General features: G+C 42.1%; 2 protein-coding genes across 3 annotated transcripts in view; both read left to right on the plus strand.

Moving 5' to 3' along the window:
• The window catches only part of COPB1 (COPI coat complex subunit beta 1), a 36,610-nt gene extending 32,268 nt beyond the window's left edge, over positions 1-4,342 (plus strand). For both annotated transcript variants that reach the window (XM_074954958.1, XM_074954959.1), the window contains exons 21-22: positions 183-338; positions 2,847-4,342. In XM_074954958.1, the coding sequence (XP_074811059.1) occupies positions 183-338; positions 2,847-2,906 (216 nt within the window). In that variant the 3' untranslated portion in view covers positions 2,907-4,342. The remainder of the gene's footprint in view (positions 1-182; positions 339-2,846) is intronic.
• Positions 4,343-16,848: 12,506 nt separating this feature from the next.
• The window catches only part of RRAS2 (RAS related 2), a 145,512-nt gene continuing 134,853 nt past the window's right edge, over positions 16,849-27,507 (plus strand). The window contains exons 1-2 of the mRNA XM_074954961.1: positions 16,849-16,911; positions 24,224-24,287. The gene's annotated coding sequence lies outside the window, so the exon portion shown is untranslated. The remainder of the gene's footprint in view (positions 16,912-24,223; positions 24,288-27,507) is intronic.

Genomic DNA, 27,507 nt, shown 5'->3' on the forward strand with positions numbered 1-27,507 from the left:
AGAAAGATCTATTAATGTTTCCTTCAGAACCGGAGTTTAGGTATCTTACAAAATGCTGTATTTAGAAGGATAGGTTTTAAATATAAAAACCTGCTGAGTTGTGCTTAATATGGATCAAAATGTGTCTGTTAAAGGACAATTAGCCTTTTGTAAAGAGTTAAATTTAAGTGTTCTTTCTCTAGGCACTTTCTGGTTACTGTGGCTTTATGGCAGCCAATCTGTATGCACGTTCCATATTTGGAGAAGATGCACTTGCAAATGTCAGCATTGAAAAGCCAATTCATCTTGGACCAGATGCTCCCGTCACTGGCCACATACGAATTCGTGCAAAGAGTCAGGTAATGATGGTTTCTTTTTAAAGCTTTGTCTCTCTAATTTTTATTATGAGTTCTATAAACATTTGCAGAGCTTGCATTGTAGTTTATGGTTAATTTTTAGTATTGTTTAATTAGATTGGCAACTTTCAGGCAAGGTGAAAAAGGAAATCCCTGTCTCAATTTTAAAACTAGGTTCTTCTGAATGAAAAGCTTCCATCTCCCCTCCCCTTATACAGCATGATTGTTGACTTATTTTTTTTTTATTTGGAGGGGAGAGCACTTCAACAGTTAGGTGGAACGGGGTACCTTAAACCAAATTAACGTGCCTCATACAGCAGTGCATTATAATAGTCCAAGATTTTGCTGTATTTACATATCCCATTTGCAGTCCTATGTTCTTTTGTTATTAAAAAACATAATGTACCACCAACATGCCCGACATACTGTTTCTCAAAGTGTTGAAACAACCATTTTAATTTTCATCTCAAGTTGGAATAAAGGATTCTATTTAAAAAAAAAAAGGCTAACAATGTTAGGAACCATTAAGAAAGGGATAGATAATAAGACAGGCAGTATCATAATGCCACTATATAAATTCATAGTATGGCCTGGCATGCTGTCCTGGCCACCCCATCTCAAAAAAGATATTAGAATTGGAAAAGGTATACAGAAGGGCAACAAAAACCATTAGGGGTATGGGACAGCTTCCATCTGAGGAGAGATTAAAAAGGCTGAGACTGTTGATCTTAGAAAAGAGACAACCAAGGAAGGATATGATAGAGGTCTATGAAATCATGAATGGTGGGAGAAAGGGACTAGGAAGGGCTATTTATCCCTTCACATAATACACGAATCAAGCGTCAGCCAATGAAATTAGTAAGCAGCGGGTTTAAAACTAACATAAGGTAGTACTTCTTCACACAATGCACTGTCAACCTGTGGAACTGGTTGCCAGGGGGTGTTGTGAAGGCAAAAAATTATGAATTAGATCATTTCCTGGAGGACAGGTCCACCAGTGATTATTATCCAAGATGGTCAAGGACGCAACCTCATGTTCTGGGTGTCCCTAAACCTCTGATTGCCAGAAGCTGGGACTCGATAATAGTTGCATTACTCAATAATTGCCCTTGTCTATTCATTTCACCAGAAGCATCTGGCACTGTCTGGTGTCAGAAGACAGGATACATGGCTAGATGGACCTTGAGTCTGACCCAGTGTGGCCATTCTTGTGGTAGTCTGAATGTATTTGCTGTGTATATAAAAGAAGCCTACTTAAATATGGTGTTCTTCGAAATGTGTTGCTCATGTCTATTCCACATCCCGCCCTCCTTCCCCTCTGTCGGAGTTGTCCAACAAGAAGGAACTGAGCGTGGGGGGAGTGCACAGCGCCCCTTATACCACGCCATTGAGGCGCCACTCCATGGGTCGCTAGGGGTGCTCCCCTACGGGTACTGCTAAGAGAAAAAATTCTGGCACCGGTGCACTTGGCGAGCATGCGCATCTATCATGGAATAGAGATGAGCAACACATCTCGAAGAACACCGGTTACGGAAAAGGTAACTGTCTTTTCTCACTTCCCGAAAAAAGAGATTTTGTGGGAATTTTTTGGTCCTTATAAACTTAACCTTGAATAAAGAAGAAACTCATGTATAACTAGAAGTATATTATACAGCTTATCATAAGTGTTCCTTTAGGACTTTCAGATTCAAAAGAACCATTTACTTGATGCTATTGGAAGAATTTTGAAATGGTTTTAATAGAAGTGGATAATATGTTTACAATGGAACCGTTAATGTCAATGGAACTCCTACATAAGACACCATGTTCAGTTAAGTCTGCGACTTGGTCTAACCTAGGGAGTAATTCACTATTGATTGAGTAGCAGTTGGAACTTTGAATTTCCTTATTTTTGTTAGTTTTACTGAGACTCTAAAACACACACACACACACACACACACACATATTATTCTGTTTATGGGCTCGTATTTTTTATGGAGGTGGAAAAGATTTTTGGGGGCTCAGCATGTTGAGAGATCGTGTCTGCATTTATTATTTTGTATGTATTATGCTATTGTTGAGCTTTTCCAAAGCCCTAATTTCAATTACTGCCATTTGGACTGACCTTTGTAACTGCTGGACTGACCGCATTTTAAAATGGTGCAACATCAAGGGGTTAAAATTCTTGACTCTTGCTCTTTTGGAGTGGTGGTACAACTTTCTAGTATCAAAAAATATAGTCTATTTATGGTTCATTATTTCAGCAAGATATTATACGCAAATCTAGCTTATTCATGCTTTTTGGAAACTATGTACTGAACTGTAGCTACAAATAAATAAAATGTTGTCGTTGAATTAGAAATATTTTCTTTTCCGTGGAATTAGTTTCATGAACTTTATATATAGAACTATAGGTTAATACTGGTAACAGAGGGGTGGTGTTGTGGTTTTTTTGGGTGGGGGCGTTGAGATGACAGTAATTTTATGAAATAGCCGAGGTGTGAACATCTTTCCTTTTTTATTTCCTTACAGGGAATGGCCCTAAGTCTTGGAGATAAAATTAATCTGTCTCAGAAGAAAACAAGTTTATAAACTTTACAGTTAATCTTTTCAGAGCTTTTACAGTTAAATTTTAGGCATGTGGCTTGTTGGATTCAGAACATCTTGTATTCTTCCATGTTCTGTAATTGTAGAAGCAGAGCTTTTGTGCTGAATGCCTTCCAGTGGATAATTTATAGATTCTTCTGAGCAATATCGAGTAAAACTTTAAAACATCAATTTATTTTTTCTCTTTTTCTTAGAAGTCATGTATACTTTGTCTCTAATATATGCTGACTATTTCACAGTACAATAAACAAATCTAAGACAGGGTGGTTTTGTTCTAATTTACAGATAAACTCAGTATTATTTGATTACTACTTTTTATATTTCAAGAAAGTAAAGTTACATTGCTTGTGATGTTTGTTGTGAATGAATAGCCCTGAAGTTTGTAAATATGCACCTATGTGACTCTTAAACTAATACTGTGATGTGCCTAAAGGAACTTAAACTTCAGAGTTAAATCAAAAGACAAATCTTTTATGCAATTGGTTTTGGTAATTTAATCACCTGGTACTGGCAAAAATTCAATACTAAAAGCTAATACATGTTTCACTAATATTTGCTATTGTCAAATCCCAGCTCTTGCCAGCAATGGGTGAAATTTAAACTAAGTCATGTTCTTTAAGCTGATTCTGTTTGAGAGAAATTGGAATAATGAATTAGGAAAATCTTGGTGTTTCTTTTGATCTGTTATGAGTCTGTTTTTAGTAGCATATTTTGCTCATCTCAGAATACCAAAAAGGGACAGTGGTGTGTTAGAACTAAGCTGAAGAAATGTAAGCAGTGTTTTAACTGGATACAGTGCACATAGCCACCTTCATAAGATCAGCAAGGAAGGATTTCAGATTGTGTGTGATCATGAACAAGAAATTGCACTGCGTTTGTGTGGGTACACAAATTATGGGAGAGGTTTAGGGGGGAAATCCAAATGGTGGTATAAGCATATCCTTATGCTGATGTTTGCATACAATAATATTATAGATGGCAGAGCTATATTAAAGTAACTTAAGACCCTAAGTACACCCTTGTCGTGGCCTTGCCCCCTGCTTGGGCAGCAGTGGTATTGGCTAGTCACAGGAGCAGTCTGCTGAGTGGGTGAGGAGCCCACCACTCCTCTTTGAGAAACCTGGGCCTCCCTCCTTCCCAAACTTTCGTTCAATCTTCAGCTCCCACTCACCCAGAGGGAGAACTCTGCATGAACTGCAGTGGCTGTGAGAATCCCTGTCATCCACCCACCACCCCTCCTGCACCCCAGTTCCTCTCCTGGGATGGAACAGACCTTCTGCTCCAGTGGGCTTCAGAGTCAACACCCCGGTAAGATGGTTAGAACAGCTTGCATCTCTCAGCTGTTGTTTTAGGCTGTTTGCGAAATGCATTGATTACACTTGTCAAGTTATCAAATTGCTTCTTCATAAAAAAAAACAAAACCAAAAAACCAACCAACTGTGAGAACTAAAAACATCATTTTGCTTTTAAACAAAACCGTACATTCCTATGTCTCTCATGACATGACACAAGAGAGGGAGTGGAAGGCATGTGCCTAAGCATCAGTCCAGCCCTAATGATAGATATCCTGTGAATTCGGTTTTCATTTCTTTATCCTCCTGCACCCTCAGGTGCATAGGGTGTCTACCTGTTCCTGACACTTATTTTGGTCTTGTGCTGTTCTGTTCAGGTTTCAGAGCATCATGTTGATGGATTTAGCTTCTTTATTGCTCTAAATAATGTTTCTCTAGGTCGGGGTGGGGAACCTACAGCCTGCAGGATGGATCTGGCCCAATGCCTAATTTCATCTGGCCCGCAGCAAGTCTCCGTGCCATAGGCCAGAAGCCCTGAGCCTCAGTGCCCTCCGCAGGGCTGCAGTGCAAACACCGGCTTGCCCCCCTGCGGGGGGAAGCTAGGGTTGCCAGGCGGTTAAAAGTCGAGTTGGCTCTGCGCAGCTCTGGGAAGCGGTTGGTATGTCCCTGTGGCCCCCAGACGCAGGCGTGATCAGGGAAGCTCTGTGAGCTACCCCCACCCTGAGCGCCGCCTCCGTAGCTCCCATTGCTGGGAACCCTGGCCAATGGGAGCTGCAGGGGAAGTGTCTATAGATGTGGGCAGTGTGCACTGCGCAGAGCTGTCTGGCTGCGCGTCCGCCTAGGGGCCGGACATGCCTGCTGCTTCTGCGAGCAGCGTGGAGCCAGGGCAGGCAGGGAGCCTGCCTTAGCACCACTGCACTGCTGACTGGGAGCCGCCTGAGGTAAGTGCCACCTGGCTGGAGCCCACACCCTGAACTCCCTGCCCCAGTTCGGAACCCCATCCCACACCCTAACTCCCTCCCAGAGCCTGCACCCATCCCGCACCCCAAGCCCCTGCCCTGAGGCTCCTGGAGCCTGCAGCCGACACCCCGTCACACACCTCAACCCCACCCCAGTCCTGAGACCCCTCCCACACCCTAACTTCCTCCCAGACCCCGCCCCACAGCCCTGAGCCCGCCCCACACTCCAAACTTGGCCCCAGCCTGAAGCCCCCTCCTTCACCCCAAACCCCTCATCCCCAGCCTGGAGCCCTCTCCCGCACCCTGAGCCCCTCATTTCTGGCCCCACCTCAGAGCCTAGGGGAAGCCCTGCACTTCCACACCTTCCCCCCCCCCCCCCACCTCACCCCCACCACATGGGGCTGGAGCTGTGAGCGCTGGCTCACCCTGCTGTGGCGGGAAGCCCTGAGCCTTTGCGCCCTCTCCCTCCCCCCCATGGGGCTGTGTGTGACCCGCAACTGATTTTTTCTTTGGGTCAATGGTCCCGGATAGAAAAAAGGTTCCTGATCCCTGCTCTAGGTCGCCCTCCTTCTTTTGGAGGGGTGTCCATGTTATCACTTGTCTTAAATATGTCAGTCGTCATCTTGTCATGTCTGATGCTTTAAGTTAGTGCGCTTTGCTTAGAATTTCTGATGTAATAAACGCTTTCCAGTGGACTCTGGAAAATCTTGTGCAGGTTACACCAGTGAAAATCCACAGTAACTCCATTGACTGTAGTGGAGTTACTCTGGATTTACACTGATGTAATGGATTAGAATATGACCCATTGTCTTTTGTAGTGCATATTCAGAAAAATATCCTACTTTTCTCCCACATTCATGAAAACAATAGTTTCAGGGCAATAAATTGATTACTAGAAAAACATTTACAGTCGTATCTTGTGAGCAAAGAAAAGCCTGGAATCCAGTTAAACGTGTTCACCTCTCCTGAGGGGATAGGATTAGTATAGCATGCTTAAGGAGACTGTGTCCTATGTATGCTGCACACCCCAAACCTATGGGGGGCCTCCTGAACTGTGACTACTAGCACCTTATTATCCAAACCCTGTTTCAGGTGCAAGCTGTAACCCTGAAGCTATAGAAACAGCCATAGAACACCCTGGTGGAAGATTCTTATCTGTGCAGAGCTCCTCAGAGCCATTTGTGAATGTGCTGCAAGGGGTATAGGATTTAACCTGCCATGAAATACATTTTGCTGTAAGCTTTTCATTTGTGTAAGAGCATGAAAATAAACGTTCAGCACAAGTTGGTGTGCCTTTGGGTTTTTCCTTTCTTGCAAGTATCACAACTTTCATTGTTCCCCAAAATAAACAAAACATGAAACAGACAGTGGTGCCAAATTTCGTCTTCTAAAAACACACTGCCATGGATCAGGTACATAGGAGTAGTGTTCTTGAGGACCTTAGTTCAAGAGTGTAATTTTGTTCTGGTTTAACAGATCCCTTGGTATGAGCTTGATTAATTTAGAGGGAGTAGTTGGTGGTAGAATTGGAATCTGAGTCCTATGTGGAGGTGTCCTTGGTGCTCTTCTGAGCTGCGTGGATATTCGACAGATGTGCATTGATGTGTATTCCACCTCCAGCTACTAGAACCCATTGTGGTTTGCTACAGGTTTTTTTTTTCAGTAACTAGTGTACAGGCCATGTTTGGTTCATGATATGTCTCTCTAGTATAGTTTCATATACCCTGAAAAGTGGATACTGATTTCTTGCAGATATATTCTTCTCACTGTCGCACATTTGGTCCATTCTGCATATGAAGATGTAATTTCTGTTTCTTGAGTCTGAGACTACAAGCAAAGAGATTTGGCTAAAGTAGGGGTTCTCCAGCTTTGTTGTGAGGTGGATCACCTCTCGAGAGAGAGTCTTGTGGACCATCTCTCCTCACGTTCACAAATATGTGGATCACCTCCCCTGTGACTGCTAATCAAATACCATTCTTGTGACAACTACAGCAATTGCTTGTATGGAGAAGGAGAAATAAAATGTGCTTTGCTTCGTTTTTAATGTGAGTTAGCAGCTGGAAATGAGGCGATCCAGGAGCATGTGACCAGCAAAGATTCTATAGACCACAGTTTGAAAACTGAAAAGGAGGACTTGTGGCACCTTAGAGACTAATACATTTATTTGAGCATAAGCTTTCGTGAGCTTTTCGTGTGCAAAGCCCCCTGGCTGCCCCTACACATAGGAGCCGGACAGGGGACATGCTGCTGCTTCTGGGAGCCACGGCACATGCAGAGAGGGGCAAGCCCCTAATCCTGCTCCTCGGCAGGAACTCGAGGGTCAGATTAAAATGTCTGAAGGGCTGGAAGCATCCCCTGGGTCGTAGTTTGCCCACTCCTGTTCTAAGGGGTGCAAGAGACTATGAATCTGAGTAACTAGTATGGAAATATAAGATGGGCTTTAATGGGCACGCAAACCTTGTCATAGGTTCCCAGATCTCAATTAGGTGTGTCCTACAAGAGACTTTGTTGCTTGTCAATAGAGAAATTACTAAATCAAGAAGACCACTATGCTTTAGGATCCAGTCACCCAACATACAACTTTTTAAATTGAAGTAAAATTTAAGCAAAGCAGGTATTGGAACATGGATACTCAGCATTGTTTAAAACTCTAGTATTGGAGCTGTGACAAAGCTCTGTCCTTGTCTTCGTGGGTTCTGCTTTCCTGGCAGATTTTGCTTGCCTTGGAGGCTCACTGTGACCCTCCATGTAACCCATCTCTCTCTAGAGACAAGGGTCACAGTCTACTGAGCCATTTTCATCATAAGCCAGCGAAGGAGGGAAGGAGAAGCTATCCTCCCTTGCACCATCTCTGTTGTCTCCCAGTCTCAGTGATTAATCCGGGGCGGGGAGGGAGGGCAGGTGTCAAAGGCGGGAGCCTGGGCCCGCCCTCTACTCCAGGCTCCAGCCCAGGGACCCTAATAGTATCAGCTGTGGTAGCTGACCTGACCTCAGGGCCTCCTTCCTTGTGCCTGATATGGTGTGTACTGCTCAGTCTCTCCAACAGCACAACTTCTTCCCACAGCTCCTGACATGCACACCCAGCTGACTAACTGGGAGGCTTTTAACTAGTTTCAGCCAGCCCCTGATTGGCTTCAGGTGTCCCAATCAACCTAGCATTCTCCCTGCCTTCTGGAAAGTTCTTAATTGTCTCCAGGTGTCTTAATTGACCTGGAGCAGCTGCCATTTCACTTATCCTGGTACCAGGGATTTGTTTAGCCTGGAGCTAATATATTTATCTCCCACTACTTTCCTATAGCCATCTGGCCTTGCCTTGTCACATAGCAGAACAGACCACTGTTCTGGTGGTCATGAAACAGTGTACACTATAAAACTCCCACACAGTAAATACTTACAGAAGGTAAATGCCTTCTAGAGCCTTGGCTTGTGAAACTCGGGAAAGAACCTGGAGCAGCTATAAGCCAGTGGCATATTTTAGAAACAGTATCTGACAAGAGATGATGATTCTGTTTTGCTACACAGATGTATGGAAAAAAGCAAGAATGTGTGTATACATATGACAAAAAGTCTAAATACAACCCCCAAATTTATAAAATTAACATATCATTACACAAGAGGGTGCTGTCTTACAACTGGTCTGAAATTTGGTGATTTAGTACTTTAAAGCATTAATGAGGAGGAGAGAAATCAAGGAAATACCCTTAAAATCTAGGATGTTTGTGGGTTTTTGTTTTGTTCTTTGACATGAAACAGAGAGAATGAATCTGCCCTATAGCTTAGAACTTTTTCACTGTTTTAGGTATATTTGCAGGTTGCCTGGCTGCGTAATCAGTGTATGATGGTGCTGGCAGCTCAGCTTAATATAATGCATCTGTTTCAGGGCTGACTATTTCCTCTAGAGATTGTATTTTTCAGAAGCACAGTGAGATAGTTTGAGTGTGTACATATGGCATAGGGAGTATCTCTCATATGAAGGGTATGAGAATGATTTTCATTGGGGAGGGATGTAGATTAAATTTAAGTAGTCCTAACCATCATTTTGCACATAAATTTTAGCACTGGTTTAGGCAGTTTTTTGTTTGTTTGATTAAAGCTGCAAATATATAACTTATCTCACTGGACTGGACCTTTCTCCCAATCCCCTGAGGTTTCCCTTTTATGACCATTTTGCATAGCATATTTTAGCCTCTCTCAGATTCTAGTGTATTGTTTGCAACTTGAATGTATTACCTAGAATGATCCAGAGTAGAGCTGTGCAGGTAATGGTTTTTTTTTTTTTTCCCCATCATGAGAAAAATGGAGATTTCAAATGTTTTTCTTATTTTTCATTAGAGTGAAACAAAGACCTTTCAAAATGTAGAAAGAGAGAATGCATGCAGAAACCCCCTCCTCAGAACAGCCAAGAGCCTGGTGCTTTGGGCACTCACTTGGGATGTGGGTGACCTTTGCTCAAATTGCTTGGTATCCTACATCCCTGATGTGTGCCCTAACTACCAGGCTATACGCTAATCTGGGTTGGGGAAGGGGGTTCTCTCTCTGTCTGACCAGAAATTCTGTCCTGAACCTAAGAAACCTTCCCAACAAAGGTTTCATAGAAACTAATAAATTTTGATTTTAATAAACCGGTATTTTCTGATTAAAATAGTTTTGTCAAAAATTTCCTGACCATCTCCAGTCCAGAACCACCAAGTATACAGAGTTAGTAATAGGATGGCTTCTTGATTTTGTTAAAGATAAGTAATATTTTTAATGTACCCCTAGTTATTCCAAGATTGGGTGTGGGATCCCAGTTGTGTGAGCCAGGGATCCTGATCCCAAGTGCGCACACAGAGCTTTTGCACATATAAACTGTATCTCTAAACTGTGTTTGTTAATTTCTTGGAAATAACCCAGAGGTCTTAAACTTTAGGCATTTTTATGAAAGCATTAACTAACCAAGTAACAGCTGAACAAATACATTTACTTTTTTGATGGGTTGTGATATTAACATCATTTGATTAAAAAACTACTTTTTCCTCTCTCTTTCTAATTGAGGTTCTGTATGGTAGAATTGTGTTGGGTTTTTTTCTGGGTTTCTAATACTTGTTCATGCTTACTGACAAGATTCTTGGAAATGCATTCTCATTTTTGTGAAAGATTTACATTTAGAAATGTTTGAAAATCAAATCTTCATATATGAGATTTATTATTAGAATCTCAAAAATAGTGTTTTCCCCTTTTATTCTGATCTCCCATGGTTCCAAATAGCTTCCTGTCATTCATCTTAGCAATTATTGATGTATTAAAAGACAGGATCTGTATACACTGGATTGTCCTTAAGCTGCACATTTATTTCTTGAGAATACATAATGATATCACCAAGAATGACCTTAAGCAATCACCGTAGACTGCGTGGCGCTGGGAAGAAGGATAAAGAATTTGGGGATCAAGTGGTGTTTTTGTCCATCCTCCCTGGTGAAGGAAAAGGCCCGGGCAGGGACCATTGAATCGTGGAAGTAAAATGTGTGGCTATGCAGGTGGTGGTGGTGAGTGGGCTTTAGCTTCTTCGACAATGAGCTGATGTTCCAGGAAAGAGGGTTACTGTGCTGGGATGGGCTCCATCTACCAAATATTAGGAAGAGAATCTTTGGATGCTGTCTGGCTAACACAATAAGGAGAGCTTTAAACTTAGTCTTTTGGAGGATGATGACAAAAATCCAGCCAATGCGCATCTAGGCTCAAGTAATGAAGACAAGGAGAAGGAGCTAAATTCTGGAGAAGGGACTGGAAACCACATTAAAGAGGCAAGAAGAAAAACAACAGGATAGTCTGCAAAATATCTTGGATGTCTGTATACCAATGCAAGGAGTATAGGGAACAAGCAGGATGAACTAGAAATCACGGTATATGAAGAAATTTATGACTTAATTGGCATTACAGAGACTTGGTGGGACAACTCCCACGTTTGGAGAACTAGCATTGAGGGATATAGCTTGTTCTGGAAGGATAGGTATAGGAAAAAAGGAGGAGGCATAGCACTGTCACTGTATGTCAAGAATATATACCCCTTGCTCCGAGGTCCAAGAGGAAGTGAACAGCAGCCCTACTGAATATCTGGGTTAGGATAAAAAGGAAAAAGCATAGTAGTAATGTTATGGTGGGGGTCTATTACAGACCACTAAATCAAGAAGAGGAAATGGATGAGACATTCTTCAAGCAGGTAACAAGATTAGCTAACACACAGGGGACTGGATTGGATGACTCTCGAGGTCCCTTCCAGTTCTATGATTCTATGAGTTAGTATTAATGGGTGATTTTAATTTCCCTGATATCTGTTGGAAGACTATTACAGCAAAATAGTCGGGAACTTGGGAGGAAGTGATCATGATCAATAGAATTCAAGATCCTAAGGAAAGGAGGACCTGAGAACAGCAAAACAAGGACACTGGACTTCATAAAGGAAGATTTCAAGCAATGCATAGAAATGGTAGGCAAGGTCCCATGGAAAGACCAATTAGGAAGAAAAGGAGATGAAGGGGGCTGGCAGTTCCTAAAAGATATAATACTAGAGGCTCAATATCAAATTATTCCAACGCAGAGGAAAGAGAAGAAGAGGCCCAGGAGACCAAGGAGCTTTTTAGCCATCTAAAAACCAAATGGGATAGATACATGCAGGAAATGGAAGGAGGGACATGTCACCAAGGAAGTATCCATGGGAATAGTGCAAGCATGTAGGGACAAAAATCAGGCAAGCCACTGCAAGGAATGAGTTACAGTGAGCAAGAAACGTTAGAGACAACAAGAAAGGGTTCTACAAATATGTCAGACAAAAAAGAAAGATCAGGGATGATGTGTGTCTGCTGCTCAATGGAGAAGATGAGCTGGCAACGGAAGATAAGAGACGGAGCTGCTCAATGCCTACTTTGCTTCAGTCTTCACACAAAAAATAACGTGGCCAGTCGTCTGGCCACAGTTATCATAGACTATAAAGAGGAAGGAATGCAGATCAGGATAAGTAAAGAACACGTCCTAGATCTTCTGACTCATTTGAATGAATTCAAGTCAGCAGAGCCTGATGCTCTTCACCCCAGGATGCAGAAGAAATCTTCGCGCCACTGGCAATAATATTTGAAAACTCATGGATGACAAGATAACCCTTTTCCAGTCTTCTGGGACCTAACATAGCGCCCAACTTTAAAAAGGGGAGAAAGGAGGAGCTGGAGAGTTTTAGACCAGTCAGGCTAACTTCAATACCTGCAAAGCTACTAGAGCAGTGGTTCTCAACCCATTTACCATTGTAAGCCACATATGCAACTCTGTATTTGTTAGGTGAGCCACATCCACACAATATGTATAATAACTGTGTGGCCCTGAGGATGTCACATGGGCTGCAGCTGTGTGCTGACTGGGCTGCAAACGGCCTGCAGGCCGTGGGTTCAGAACTACTGTACTAGAGCAATGTGTAAAACATTCAGTTTGCAAATACCTGGAGGATGAAGGAGTGATCTACTTGCAGCCAGCATGGATTTACTAAGACCAAATCATGCTAAACCAGCTTGATTTCCTTCTTTAACAAGGTAACTGGTTTGATGGATAGGGGGAATGCAGTGGACATAGTATACCTGGACTTTAGCAAGGTTTTTGACACAGTCTCACATGACATTTTCATAAGTGAGCTGGAGAAATGCAGGCTTGGTGGCTACCATTAAGTGGACAGATAATTGGTTAAACAACTGCAAACAAAGAGGAACTATTAATGGAATGATTTCAGATTGGAAGGAGATATCAGATAGGGTTCCACAGAGATCTGTTCTGGGTCTGGTGTTGTTTAACAACGTTGTTAATGATCTGGATGTAGGAATAGAGAGCATATTGATCAAATTTGCAGATGACACAAATCTAGGGGGGTTGCCAACACTTTGGAGGATAAAGCTAAATTTCAAAGGGATCTTGATAAATTGGAAAACTGGACTAGGGACAACAAAGACAAATGTAAGGTGCTACACTTAGGGAAGAAAAATGCACAAATACAGAATGGGGGATAACTGGCTTGGCAGCAGCACTGCTGAGAAGGATCTGGGAGTTGTGGTGAATCACAACTGCAACATGTCAACAATGCAATACTGTTGCAAAAAAAGAAAATGCAATTTTGGATTGCATTAATGGAGGCATAGCATGCAAGTTATGGCAGGTGATAGTACCACTCTACTCTGCACTGGTTAGGCCTCAGCTGGAGTACTGTGTCCAATTTTGCTCACCAATGTATAGAAGGGAGGTAGAGAAACTGGAAAGGATCCACAGAAGAGTGACAAAGATAATCAAAAGGATGGAATGCAAGTCATATGAGCAAAAGCAGAAGGAACTGGGTATGTTTAGTTTGGAAAAGATAAGATTAAGGGGGGATATGATGGTGGTCTTCAAATACTTGGAAGGCTGCTATGAAAAAGATGGAGAAAAATTGTTCTCTTGCCACAGAGGGCAGGACAAGAGGCAGTGAATTCAAACTACAGTACAGTAGTTTTAGATTAAATCTCAGGAAAAACTTCCTAACTGTAAGAACAGAAGGACAATGGAACAAACTGCCTAGAGAAGTTGTGGAAGCTCCTTCACTGGAGGTTTTCAAAATGAGGCTGGATAGCCGTCTGTCTTGGATGGTTTGGACACAACAATCCATCTTGGCAGGAGGTTAGACTAGATGACCCTTGCGGTCCCTTCTAACCCTATGGTTCTGTGATTCTATAAGTGTTTAACCATATGCAGCATCTTTACTCTTTTGATAGGATGCCCTATGGCCTTTGCATTATCTGAGCTCTGATTTTTTCCTTCCTTTGGTTTGAATATTTTTACGGCAGTGACAAGAATGACCTGATATGTCATTTCATGCAATGTCCCAGCATAACATAGCATGCTGAATAGAAACTCACTTGACTAGTCTTTATGCTTGTTTTTCAGATGAATTCTGTCATTATTTTCCATAAACATTTGCATACAATGGAGTTACTGATCCAAATTCTTTTGAGTTACAGCCACTGAAATGCACCCTCTAAAATTGCCCCTGTGCAGAAGGCCCCTGCACCACTTACCGCCAAATCAAGTCATATTTTGAGAGCTTAAATAAGATATTGGTGGTGTATAGGCCTAGAGCTGGACAAAAACTTTTCTACAAAACATTTCTCTGTCAAAACTGAAAGGTTTTGTGGAAAGGTGTCCATTTCAACACACAATATCAGTAAGGGGCATATTGCCCACATCAGAATAGCAATAGCTTTATATCGAGACACTCATTGGCAGTGTGGAATACCTAAGTTCAGGTCCCAGCTCTGCCTTATTCAGAACAGGGACTTGAAGGTGGGTCTCCTCCATCCTTGGTCATTGCCCTGCCTGCTGATCTATTGGCTGTTCTGGGTTGGCTCTGGTTCTCTTGTGTTTTGGAATTGGGGTACCACTGAGCCCCTGACCCACCAACCTCGCTCCCTCTCACACTGTACTGCTGTGGCAAGCTGCAAAGCCTTCCAGCCTGCACTTTCACCAGCATTCACACAGGTAGGGATACGCCCAGGTGCAGTTACACGCAGGCTCTCTAACCACCAGCTTCCCAGCCTGGGAGCCCAGAGCAGTACCGTCCTGCTCTGGTCAAATCTGGCCACCATACAAGTTTAATACCCAGTCCGCCTCTCCCTCAATGTAAAGAGAACAATGCACACTTGTGGTAACCATGCAGAGATTTCCCCCAAGCACTCCAGTCAAGCTCACTGGTTTAAATTAAAACATAAAATAAGTTTATTAACTACGAAAGAATAGATTTTAAGTGATAAGTCATAGCAAACTGATCAAAGCAGATAACCTAGTAGATAAACAAAACCACAAACTGAGCGTAACACACTAGATAGGTAGGATGTGAATTAGCAAATTCTCACCCTGAGCGATAAACCAGCTGGCAGATTCTTAAGGCACAAGTTGCCTTGGCTCTGCAGCTTGGGTTTCCCAGGTTTTTATGTACAGGCTAGAAATTCCTTTTAGCCTGGGAGCATCACTTCCCGCAGTTCAGTCCTTGCCCCTCAGGTGTTTCCAGGTGTGTAGTTGTAGGGAGAATGCGATACCATCATGATGTCATTTCCCCCTTTTATATCTTCTTTCCACTTGCTGGAAAGGTCTTTTGCTGTGACCTGGGTCAAATAGTTCCCATGGTGTAGTGCTATCTCTGAGAGCTTTCTGTTGTACACGGTTCCTGGGGTAATCCCTGTGCTTGTGCATTTCCTCAATAAGCCATTAACATTGTTTGGCCTTTTTACTGTTGTACCTGAAAGGCTGCTTGTGGGTGTTTTCAACCTCACAACATGTTTCAGTAACGTACACAGCCAAACTTCATAACTTCCCATACAACGATAGCACATACCATCCAACGAGATCAATGTCTAGCAGATCAAGACTTCTGGAATGATACCTCACAAGGCATTCTTTGTACAAAACATATCCTAATTACGTGACAGTGGTGAATATTGGGGTGCCAGGGTGTCACACCTATGATATATAATGGCAACCTAAGGTAATGATGTTAGTGTACACTACATTCTTACATATTTGAATTCTGTAAAGTATGCTATAAAACTGAAATTCAGTTTCTCGTTAGTAAATTCCAGTTATAGTTAAAATGTCCAGGTTGCCTACATAATACAATATTCACTCAGAGCCTAATTCAACTCCTACTTAAATTAATCCAAGTAGTGTTGGGCCATTGCATCAGCTTTTCTTTTCAAAGGTGCAAGAAAGTAAGCCATTAAAAAAAACCCCAAAGTCTCTGACCAGGCAATACTCTCATGCTATAGGAATTCTTGAGAGGCAAGTAATGGTATTTTCCAGATTGAGCTAGTGCATCTTTAACTACAGATATAACTATTGCAGGATTTGTATGCCTGTTCCATAAATAAGAACAGTTTTGGATTTTTTTTTCCTATGCCTGTTCTCGCTTGTGGAGGAGTCATACAAGTCCAGCTACAATACTATATCCAGCCTTAATAAATGCAAATGTTACCATAGAAACCTCACTTTGAGAGAGGTAATTATGATGTGTTGGAATGACAAAGAAACCTGTTCTGTCAGCATGCAGACGCTAGTAACAGATGAAGACATTTATCAGTAAGTCACTTAAGCTGGTTATTTATGGAAAATGCAAATGACTTAAGACATTCCACTTTATGAAATTTCTTTGTAATTAAGTGAAAAATCAGGGACCATATTAATTCCAGCAAATACCTCGTGTATTATTGTATCGTACTAAAAAACCAAACTGTCTTTCCGACTAAATACTTGTTTAACCTTATAGTTGTGGAAAGATCAAGTATTCCTTAACAGCTTTCTGGAACCATACAAAATTATATAGCAGTTATAGGCTTTTCAACGTTCATGGTTTGCAGAGAAGAGGCTTGAGCTGCAACATTGTATTTGTACTTGCATTTGCTTACCACTGGTATGTTACACCTACCACTTCCTGTTGCTGTATGTTTTTTCTTTGTGAAGTTAGCACTGTCGGTGTCTTTGAAAGGGCACAGAGGGTAAATATTATGAAACATATGTAAATCAATGGGACTTAGGCTCCTACATCGCTTAGATGCCTTTGAAAATTTTACTCAGAATCCCTACTTGATTTTCAACAGTTAACTCTCTCTGCTCAAATCTCCCACAGGTGTTTAGTCTGGTGCAGCAAGGCAGAACTGGAGATCCAATCAGACACCAAGGGTGAGCCCTAGAAAACAGCTATCTGTAAGTCAGATGGGAGAGGGGTCTTTGGGAGAGTTCTACATCCAGTTGTTGGAAGGATGGCCAAAAAGGTCCTAGTCTGAAATTTACTTTTTGACATACTATAATATGGCTTTAGTAAATTCTCATCAAAGCAAGAATCTGATTCTTCTTTGACATTCTTGGATGCAAACAGTCAGCAGTACTCCCTCTGCTGTTTAAAGGCAGCTGGACCAGCCCCCCCCCCAGTTTGGGAGAATTTAGTGCATTTTAGATTATTTTTTCAATAAGCAAAGAAAATGAAACTAACCACAGGTGGAAAAAATCTTGAGAGTTGCGGGGGGCGGAGGGAGGAGTTGAAGGTTTTAAGGCATGGGCTGGTCTTAGAAGCCACAATGGAAAATATATTGTTATGCATCAGTGAGCAACACAATATTCAATATGGTGAAAAATATTTTTCTGCCTTCTTTTTCTATTGTTTGTTTTTTTCTCATTTACTCTAATAGACATGGCCATATCTATTATTGAATAGAGAGGGTGGCATTCTATTACTGCCTTCTACTGTGAACTAGTTTTCAGTGGTTCTCTCCAGAGTAAACAGAAATCTTTATTTTTAACACTTAACACATGTTTCAGAGTAGCAGCCATGTTAGTCTGTATCCGCAAAAAGAAAAGGAGTACTTGTGGCACCTTAGAGACTAACCAATTTATTTGAGCATAAGCTTTCATGAGCTACAGCTCACTTCAGCAGGTGCATGGGGCAAAATGCACTCTAGGTGTGCCCCATGTAGCTGATATCTTCCCTTTGAGGAGCACTGATATTTTATAAGCACTGCTAAATGCTTCCTCCAGAGTATGAAGGGGTAGGCTTTTTGAAAAGGCATTTAAAAAAACCCAACATGTTATAAGAGCTGGATGCCATGAATAGGTATGGGTTACTTTTTTTCAAGTATCGGAAGTCCCTCTAGCCACCACTCTCATGTCTCAAATACAGGAGTTCTCCATTTATTCATAGCAACCCAAGTGTTAGTGCTTAACTGGTGAGCTTTATCTCTATGATATAAAGGATAAAGAACTTGCACTAAATAAGCAAATTGCACATGGGTATTCTGTGCTACCCCCACACCTCCCCTTACCCACAGTCCGTTCTGGACCACTGTGAATACCTCTCCCTCTATCAGCTTTGAAAGACATTACATCATGACTTCCTCCACACCAATACTTTGTGCTATCACTTAGCTGACCTACACAGGGTCTGGATTGGATGTGTGTTAAGGTATGGCCATTTCTTTTGTTAAATGATTAGCTGGACAAAAGGATGTTGTTTGTTCCGATGGGGTAAGAATAGTTAAATTGTTACATTATTTGCCTGAATTTTGGTTCTGTCAGACAAAACAGTTGAACTGACTCCACGAGCAACTACCATGTAAGGTGGCAAAAGATCATGAGTGACTCATGGGACTCGCTTATTTGCAATGTAGCTGAAATCACCTGGCAGCTGATCTGCCCTATGACAACCACAGTGAGCTGATTGCCCCAGAAAGGGGGAGGAAATCTGACAATAATGGGAGAAGTGTTGGAAAATGCAGTTGGTAGGGTGAACCAAACCCTTCATAGTTGTACGTAGAGAAGAATGACATACAAGGCAAGTACTGCTGAATGATCTGCTGAATAGGACCTTTTTATCAAAACAGCCAAAATTTTTGTGAAGGTCACATTCACCCAATAGTTGGAAATTTACTTGCCCATTCTGGCATGTGCTGTGACATATTAATGCTTATTTATTATTAAGAATAAGGAAGTCCAGATGCCCACTAACTTTCCAACATGCTGCCAGAGTTTCCAGGTAGAAACTGGATAATAGGATTGTAATAGGCAGATGTTGAGAACTGAACTAACGTACAGGTAATACAAGCAAAAAGGCACAACAATTGCAGTCCCGATGGCAGATATTAATCCACCCTAATCTTTTTCCATTACTGTAAAGCAGTTTAAACAATTCTTGCCCTACTTACAGTCATGATTGCCACGTATCAGATTAAAATGGCTTAGTAATATCAGTAGGAAGTGAACTGAAACATGTTCAAGTGTCAGAAGAATTACTCATGTTAATAAACTTTATTCTACCTACAAAAGACAGCAGAAGGACTAGGAGTAACATGCTGAATCAGGGCCTATATTTGGAACACAGGATACCACAGTGTCAAAGCCACCACCAAGCCTCTTTGTTTTTTTCCAACCTGCAGTAAATCAATTTCAGAGCCCACTCCTATCCTCCTTACTCAGGCAAAACTCCATTGACTGAACTGGAAGTTTTGCCTGAATGAGGAATGAAACGATCAAGTGAAAAATAATAGAAATAAGGGAGAAGCAAAGTGAAGGAAAACCAAGTTGATTTTCCCAAAAAAGAATGGAAGAATTGCAACAAGTTATCTGACCCGGACTTAGATCTGTTTGACTAGGCGCTGAAGATCAATTACTTCTGCTAATTTCCTTGGGTTTATGTAGTATATAGGAATTGGGAAGTATCCCTTTAAATAGTTTGAGAGCCCTCTAGTGGTGCTCACCATCTCCTATTACAGAAGCCACCAGATCAGGACAGAGTATGAGTGTATATATACGTAGCTAGGTCTTATATATAATTACTAAACGTAGTTATTTGGAACCCAAATATGTCCATATGGTTTTGTCATAATCTTAATGCCAGATAGAGATCAGAGACAACAGTTTTTAAAAATAATTTTTCTATTAAAATAAATTTTTGATCTTGGGAGGGTAGAAAGGGGACAATAATTGGAGAGAAGTTAAACTAGGGAAGCCAGTACTCTGCTCTCTAGCTTGGGCTATGCTTGTTCGCTGACTGAGTTCTTCACTGACAAGCTGATACAAATATTAAGGAAATGGAAATGATTAATCATACACAGCATCACTTTGTGCAGCTGGGCTACATCATCTCACATAAGAGAGCTCTCATGGGTGATGTCAGTGTCAGAATCACTTGTCTTCATTTTACTGTCTTCTCCTGTATTTGTTTTATGTGATTCCATTCTCAGATTAGCTATCACACCTACCTTATGTGTTAGCAGTACACAATTCTGTCATCTGAAAAGTATGTTGAACTGATGCAGATTGTGGAGATGTGCTCTGTGTAGTTCTGTAATAATCCAGCTGAATCTCACAAATTGCCCTGTGGCAATTCACCACTTTTTATCTGACTACTGTATACAACAGAGCACCATGGCTGAAATTCACCTTGGGTCAACATAAGGCCTGGGGACTGGTCCTGCTTTGAGCAGGGGGTTGGACTAGATGACCTCCTGAGGTCCCTTCCAACCCTGATATTCTATGATTCTATGATTCTATGCTTTGCTTAAGTGCCACTTAAGCCCCATTTTGAGACATTAAATGGGGCCTGAAGCAAAGCATAGGACTCATCTTGGTCTTCTATATGTGGTGAGTTTCACGCTGTATGGGAATAGAGGGCAGGGACTGAGTTTGAGGGCAAATGACAACTGATTTTGCCTGCCCTACTGCTTAGCTGTATGTTTTTATTACCTGGTGCACAGATGCACTGAGATCAACAGCTGTCAACGTTTAGTGTTTAATTTATTTTGTTCCTGTGCTGGGCTCAGGGCTGTCTCTAGTTATACTGACACTCAGGAGATGAAGGGATGTTGTCCTGAGGTTGCTCCTGAGGCTGTAATACAAACACTGCAATGTTGCTGTCCGTCTTCTATTTCAGGTATTTCTATAACACCTGTCACTATAGTATATAAGAATGGAGATCAAATAAGCTGAAGACCTTTTCAGATTACTTCCCCACCACCACCCAAACAAGCTTTCTACGTAATGTCTGCATGTTACATATTCGCTATCGTTTGCAAACTGTCTTTATTACTGACCACACTGCTGCAAAGTACACACAGACATCCTCAGAACCCACCTTACTTACCACCGTATGCAGGAGACTCACTAAGGAAGAAAATAACATGGTTTGAGTTTTGAATATACTTAGTGTTGAGTTTGTTTTGGGGGTGGGTGTGTGTGTGTGTGGTGATAGGTGTTGTTCAGTTCTGGAAAGCCCATTTCTAGAGGTGAATAGCACAGCCCTCAAGACAATTTGGTTTTGGGATCTCTGCTGGAAGCAGTGAAGTTTGAAGAATATTGGCTTTATGAATCTGACTTTCTCTCTTATAATAATAACTGTACATACCAGGTGTGACACTCTCCATACAGCCCAGAACAGGAAGCCACGGTGTTACCGCACTGGCTCAGTAGTGCAAGCTCATAGAAAGTCCGTCATTTCATTAATAGAAAATGATATGCACAAATCTTGTTATCCCAAATAGAGATTCCCAAACACTTCAATCAAACACACATGCTGGTTCAGATAAAACAATACAACAAGTTTATTAACTACAGAAAGAAAGATTTTTAGTGATTACAAGTAACAAGACACAATGGGCAGAATTGGTTACAAAGAAAACAAAAGATAAAACACAAACTAATATCTACCTTAGCAAGCTAAATTAATTAAAAGCAAAATATTTTCTCACCACATGCTTTTTGCAGTATTTACTGGCTGAAAGCCTGTCAGCCATGACCCCTCCCCAGTTCAGTGTTTCTTCAGGCATTGTTGCTGTCATGAGCAGAGAGGAATGGAAGAGAGAGAGTGTTTGTGTTGAGTATCCTCTATTCTTACACCTTTCTCTCCTCTTTGAGGATTATCTCCAGTGTGGATACAGATGACAGCCAGTCTGTCACACGGGAACCCCCAACTGTTCCATTGCCAAAATGTAAATTTCTCCCTCACATCCTTCTTCCTGTCAAAGAATGACCATTTACCCAGGTGATAGTTTTCAGAGTAACAGCCGTGTTAGTCTGTATTCGCAAAAAGAAAAGGAGTACTTGTGGCACCTTAGAGACTAACCAATTTATTTGAGCATGAGCTTTCGTGAGCTACAGCTCACTTCATCGGATGCATACTGTGGAAATTGCAGAATACATTATTATATACACAGACACCATGAAACAATACCTCCTCCCACCCCACTCTCCTGCTGGTAATAGCTTATCTAAAGTGATCATCAAGATGGGCCATTTCCAGCACAAATCCAGGTTTTCTCACCCTCCGCCCCCCCACAGACAAACTCACTCTCTTGCTGGTAATAGCCCATCCAAAGTGAGCACTCTCTTCACAATGTGTATACTTGATTATGCTGACATGTGGCTAGGGTGCTAACCAGCCTTTTGTCTCCAAGGAGCTGGTTTGGGCTTCTTTTCTAACCTTGAAATGTGTCACAGCAATGTAATACAGTAAAATCTTATACCTTTACATACAGTGTTGCGGACACACATTTTACCAGGACAGTAATGTTCAGTAGATTATCAGTTTTCAAATTATATCTCACAAAGCATACTTTGTACAAAATGTATCATAGTCTTGTCAAAGTGGTGATTATAAGGGTACAGTCTGTCACACCTTTGTTTAAGGCAGGCTTGTTTGTCAACTCTCTCCACAACTTATTTGAGGTGCCTATTTCTCGCACACTTACATAACTCTTTATACACCACCCATGCATACATCACACAATGATATTCATGACCAGCATGTCACCAGTTTTCATAAAAGACCTTACTCCGTACATTTTTATAGTACAATAATACTGTATACAATCAGTTGCTTATTCTTGGGGTTCAGACCCACTATTCCTCTTTTGGAGTGTCTGGACCCTGATTGTCACACCATGCATATAGCTTTATTTGAATGGGGAGAGACCTGAATTAATCAAGTAGCATCATCCATTAAAGGAGGTGGTGCTTGGTTCTCCTGCCCCGATCAGACCCTTATATCTATATATACACACACACACACCGCAATCCTGTGTGGTGTCTGAAAGCAGTTTAAAGGAGCCCATTTCTCCAGATCCTTTGAAAACTTGTTAACATTGAAAAACACTCTGCTCTCTCAGTCTCAATCAAGCTCATTAACTTAATGGAAGCAATTTATGTGCTCGAAGTGGAGGATTCTGACAGAAGACAAATGTTGTAATTTACACTGCCAGACTCATTCCATGCCTGACCTCACACCAATGGCATTTTAAAAATGCAGGTTCATTGTTTTGTTCAGGTGGATCATTTGAAATTACCATTCTTCTCAAAGAGTTTTTATCAAATACTAACGGTGTTTTGCAAAATAAATGGCTTTGCCATTTGCCATCTAGCCCTTTGCTGAGAGAGGAGATGAGTGACTGAGCTATTCATTAACTTCTGCCACTAGCATTAGCTGTAGGACAAAAGTGCGTTTTCAAAATCGTCTAAAGGATCCATGCTCCTTATACCCCTTTGACTATCAAAGCAATCCTGAGCACTATACAAATCAAAGTCTTCTGTCTGTGATAACCGCCAAAATCCTTATCTGTAATAAGAATTCAGTTTTTCATTCAAATATAGGGAGTCCCCCTTTTCTTCCCCCCCACCCCCACCCCAGGGAAATTGGATGTTTCTGATAGCGAAGAACCACAGTAGACAACCAAGCACTCTGGATAATGTGAATTTTTCCATGTTTCTCATGTACTAGCTCTGTTTATTACATGTCATATATTTGAATGTTTATAGGAATTATCTTTTAACTTCCAGTGATCACTCATTTCACCCCCACCCCCCACGCCACCAACAGTTTGCTCTCCAACGTGCTTTACAGACATTGAGCAATACAATTTCACAATGGAAGCTCGGCTATTGTACATATCCATTTTTCAGATGGGAAAACTGAGCAGGAGAGAGAATGGCTTGACTGTGCACAGTCTTGCAGCTTCACAAAAGAGTGAGGTGGAAAAGGACCTGCTCCTAGTCCTTATGCCCCTACATAGGTGTGTTGTGTTGAAACCTACCCTTGGATAGATTTTCAGATTGCCCCAAATGGGTGAAAGCTGGCAGGTCATGTTAACTTAAAAACATTCTGTAAAACTGTTGGGAAGTTAGATGGAGACTTCAGTGGTGCCTAGGCCTTGTGTTTCTCCTTTGCACATGGTGAATTTCGTGGAGAACTGGGGCTGAGTTTGACAGCAACGGAAATGGAGGCATAATTAAATGTCTAGATTAAAATAACACAGACTGATTCAGTGTCATCAGATTTCTGGTGAAGGTACAGTCTCACTATAGCCAAAGACCACATCCTCCTCAAGATGATTGGAAGTGTGTGTTTAAGGACCACTGGAAATTTTGCTTTGACATGGATAGTTTTGATGTGATGTGGTTGCAGTCCTTTTTGGACATCTCTGGGGGACACTTAGCTCTCTCTTTCTCTCTCTTTTTCCTGCTCCCTTTATCTCAGTGACAATCAGGTTCCAGACACCCCAAAAGGAGAACAGGAGGGTTGAACCCTGAAGAATAAGCAGGTGAATCAACTGACTGCATGCAATGTTGTTGTGCTATAAAATAAGTTGAGTACGGTCTTTTATAAAAGCATGTAATGTTCTAAACGTAATCATTATGAGATGTATGCAGGCTATGGTTATATGTATTTGTGTGTATAAAGAACTGGGCTTATAAACTTAGGATCCAACTCACAGCAGAACGGTGAGCAATCAGACAGGGAGGGACACCTTCCAAGCCAGGTGTTTACATGTAACTAGCTTCAAATAACAACCCATTGTCCAGCCCAGGAAAAGACCAGGATGGGGCATTAGAGTTAATGGAAAGATATTGAGACATCTGGGCTCTCAGTTAAGAGGGGGTTTCCACACTCTTAATAAACATGAGTCACCATTGACTGAGAGAAAGAAAAGAAAAAAAGAGAGGGGGGAAAATGCCATTTAAAAGCAGGCTTGTGTCTGAGGTTTTTCATCCAGAAACTGAGGGACAGTCTATAGGCAGGAAGCTGTCTGTGAAATGCAGGATCCCTCTATAGCTTGGGGTATGCTGGGCAAATGTTCAAAGGCACTAGGTAACGCATTAGAAAAGGGGTTTATCTAATATGGAAATGCAAAGCCTGTGCCATTGTGTGTTTATGTATATTTACTCTGTAACTTGTATGTGTATGCGCCTCCTCACTATTTCATTTTTGAATCTGTGGTTTTTCTGTTAAATAAACGTTTTGTTTGTTTTTACCCCAAGCAGATCTCTGTTGTGAAAACTGTACAGGGTGCGTGTGCCAAAGTAAGCTGGTGTCTGGGGGCATGGATTCACACCTTTGGGGGTGATGAGGGGAAAAGATGAGTGTCTGGTAGTTAAGAACTTGGGAAGAAGAGATTTGGGGAGACTCAGGACTGGAAGGCCTGTTGGTGTCATCCAACAAGGAGTAACTAGGCTGATGGAATCTTGGATAAGACCTTACGCTTTGGGGCTGGCTCCTGGCATCAGGGGTCTGAGCCTTAAGGAACCTTGAGATTACAGAGCAGATGGTGACTAGGACCCCTTACTGGTCTGAGTGATCCCCCAAACTGCACAGATGCCTACTCCTGATTTTCCTCTTGCTTTCATGCTGCTGTCTATGCTGCATTCTGTACCTGTTAAAAGAAAAGGAGTACTTGTGGCACCTTAGAGACTAACCAATTTATCTGAGCATAAGCTTTCGTGAGCTACAGCTCACTTCATCGGATGCATACTGTGGAAAGTACAGAAGATCTTATTATATACACACACAGCATGAAAAAAATACTTCCTCCCACCCCACTCTCCTGCTGGTAATAGCTTATCCAAAGTGATCACTGTCCTTACAATGTGTATGATAATCAAGGTGGGCCATTTCCAGCACAAATCCAGGGTTTAACAAGAACGTCTGGGGGGGGGGGGGGGAGTAGGAAAAAACAAGGGGAAATAGGTTACCTTGCATAATGATTTAGCCACTCCCAGTCTCTATTCAAGCCTAAGTTAATTGTATCCAATTTGCAAATGAATTCCAATTCAAGTCTCTCCCTGGAGTCTGGATTTGAAGTTTTTCTGTTGTAATATCGCAACTTTCATGTCTGCAATCGCGTGACCAGAGAGATTGAAGTGTTCTCCGACTGGTTTATGAATGTTATAATTCTTGACATCTGATTTGTGTCCATTTATTCTTTTACGTAGAGACTGTCCAGTTTGACCAATGTACATGGCAGAGGGGCATTGCTGGCACATGATGGCATATATCACATTGGTGGATGTGCAGGTGAACGAGCCTCTGATAGTGTGGCTGATGTTATTAGGCCCTGTGATGGTGTCCCCTGAATAGATATGTGGGCACAGTTGGCAACGGGCTTTGTTGCAAGGATAGGTTCCTGGGTTAGTGGTTCTGTTGTGTGGTGTGTGGTTGCTGGTGAGTATTCGCTTCAGGTTGGGGGGCTGACTGTAAGCAAGGACTGGCCTGTCTCCCAAGATTTGTGAGAGTGTTGGGTCATCCTTCAGGATAGGTTGTAGATCCTTAATAATGCGTTGGAGGGGTTTTAGTTGGGTGCTGAAGGTGACGGCTAGTGGCGTTCTGTTATTTTCTTTGTTAGGCCTGTCCTGTAGTAGGTGGCTTCTGGGAACTCTTCTGGCTCTATCAATCTGTTTCTTCACTTCCGCAGGTGGGTATTGTAGTTGTAAGAATGCTTGATAGAGATCTTGTAGGTGTTTGTCTCTGTCTGAGGGGTTGGAGCAAATGCGGTTGTATTGCAGAGCTTGGCTGTAGACAATGGATCGTGTGGTGTGGTCAGGGTGAAAGCTGGAGGCAGGTAGGTAGGAATAGAATCATAGAATCATAGAATATCAGGGTTGGAAGGGACCCCAGAAGGTCATCTAGTCCAACCCCCTGCTCGAAGCAGGACCAATTCCCAGTTAAATCATCCCAGCCAGGGCTTTGTCAAGCCTGACCTTAAAAACTTCTAAGGAAGGAGATTCTACCACCTCCCTAGGTAACGCATTCCAGTGTTTCACCACCCTCTTAGTGAAAAAGTTTTTCCTAATATCCAATCTAAACCTCCCCCATTGCAACTTGAGACCATTACTCCTCGTTCTGTCATCTGCTACCATTGAGAACAGTCTAGAGCCATCCTCTTTGGAACCCCCTTTCAGGTAGTTGAAAGCAGCTATCAAATCCCCCCTCATTCTTCTCTTCTGCAGACTAAACAATCCCAGCTCCCTCAGCCTCTCCTCATAAGTCATGTGCTCTAGACCCCTAATCATTTTTGTTGCCCTTCGCTGGACTCTCTCCAATTTATCCACATCCTTCTTGTAGTGTGGGGCCCAAAACTGGACACAGTACTCCAGATGAGGCCTCACCAGTGTCGAATAGAGGGGAACGATCACGTCCCTCGATCTGCTCGCTATGCCCCTACTTATACATCCCAAAATGCCATTGGCCTTCTTGGCAACAAGGGCACACTGTTGACTCATATCCAGCTTCTCGTCCACTGTCACCCCTAGGTCCTTTTCCGCAGAACTGCTGCCTAGCCATTCGGTCCCTAGTCTGTAGCGGTGCATTGGATTCTTCCATCCTAAGTGCAGGACCCTGCACTTATCCTTATTGAACCTCATCAGATTTCTTTTGGCCCAATCCTCCAATTTGTCTAGGTCCTTCTGTATCCTATCCCTCCCCTCCAGCGTATCTACCACTCCTCCCAGTTTAGTATCATCCGCAAATTTGCTGAGAGTGCAATC

This window comes from Natator depressus, chromosome 6 (genome assembly GCF_965152275.1).
Source record: "Natator depressus isolate rNatDep1 chromosome 6, rNatDep2.hap1, whole genome shotgun sequence".
NCBI classification, from domain to species: domain Eukaryota; kingdom Metazoa; phylum Chordata; order Testudines; family Cheloniidae; genus Natator; species Natator depressus.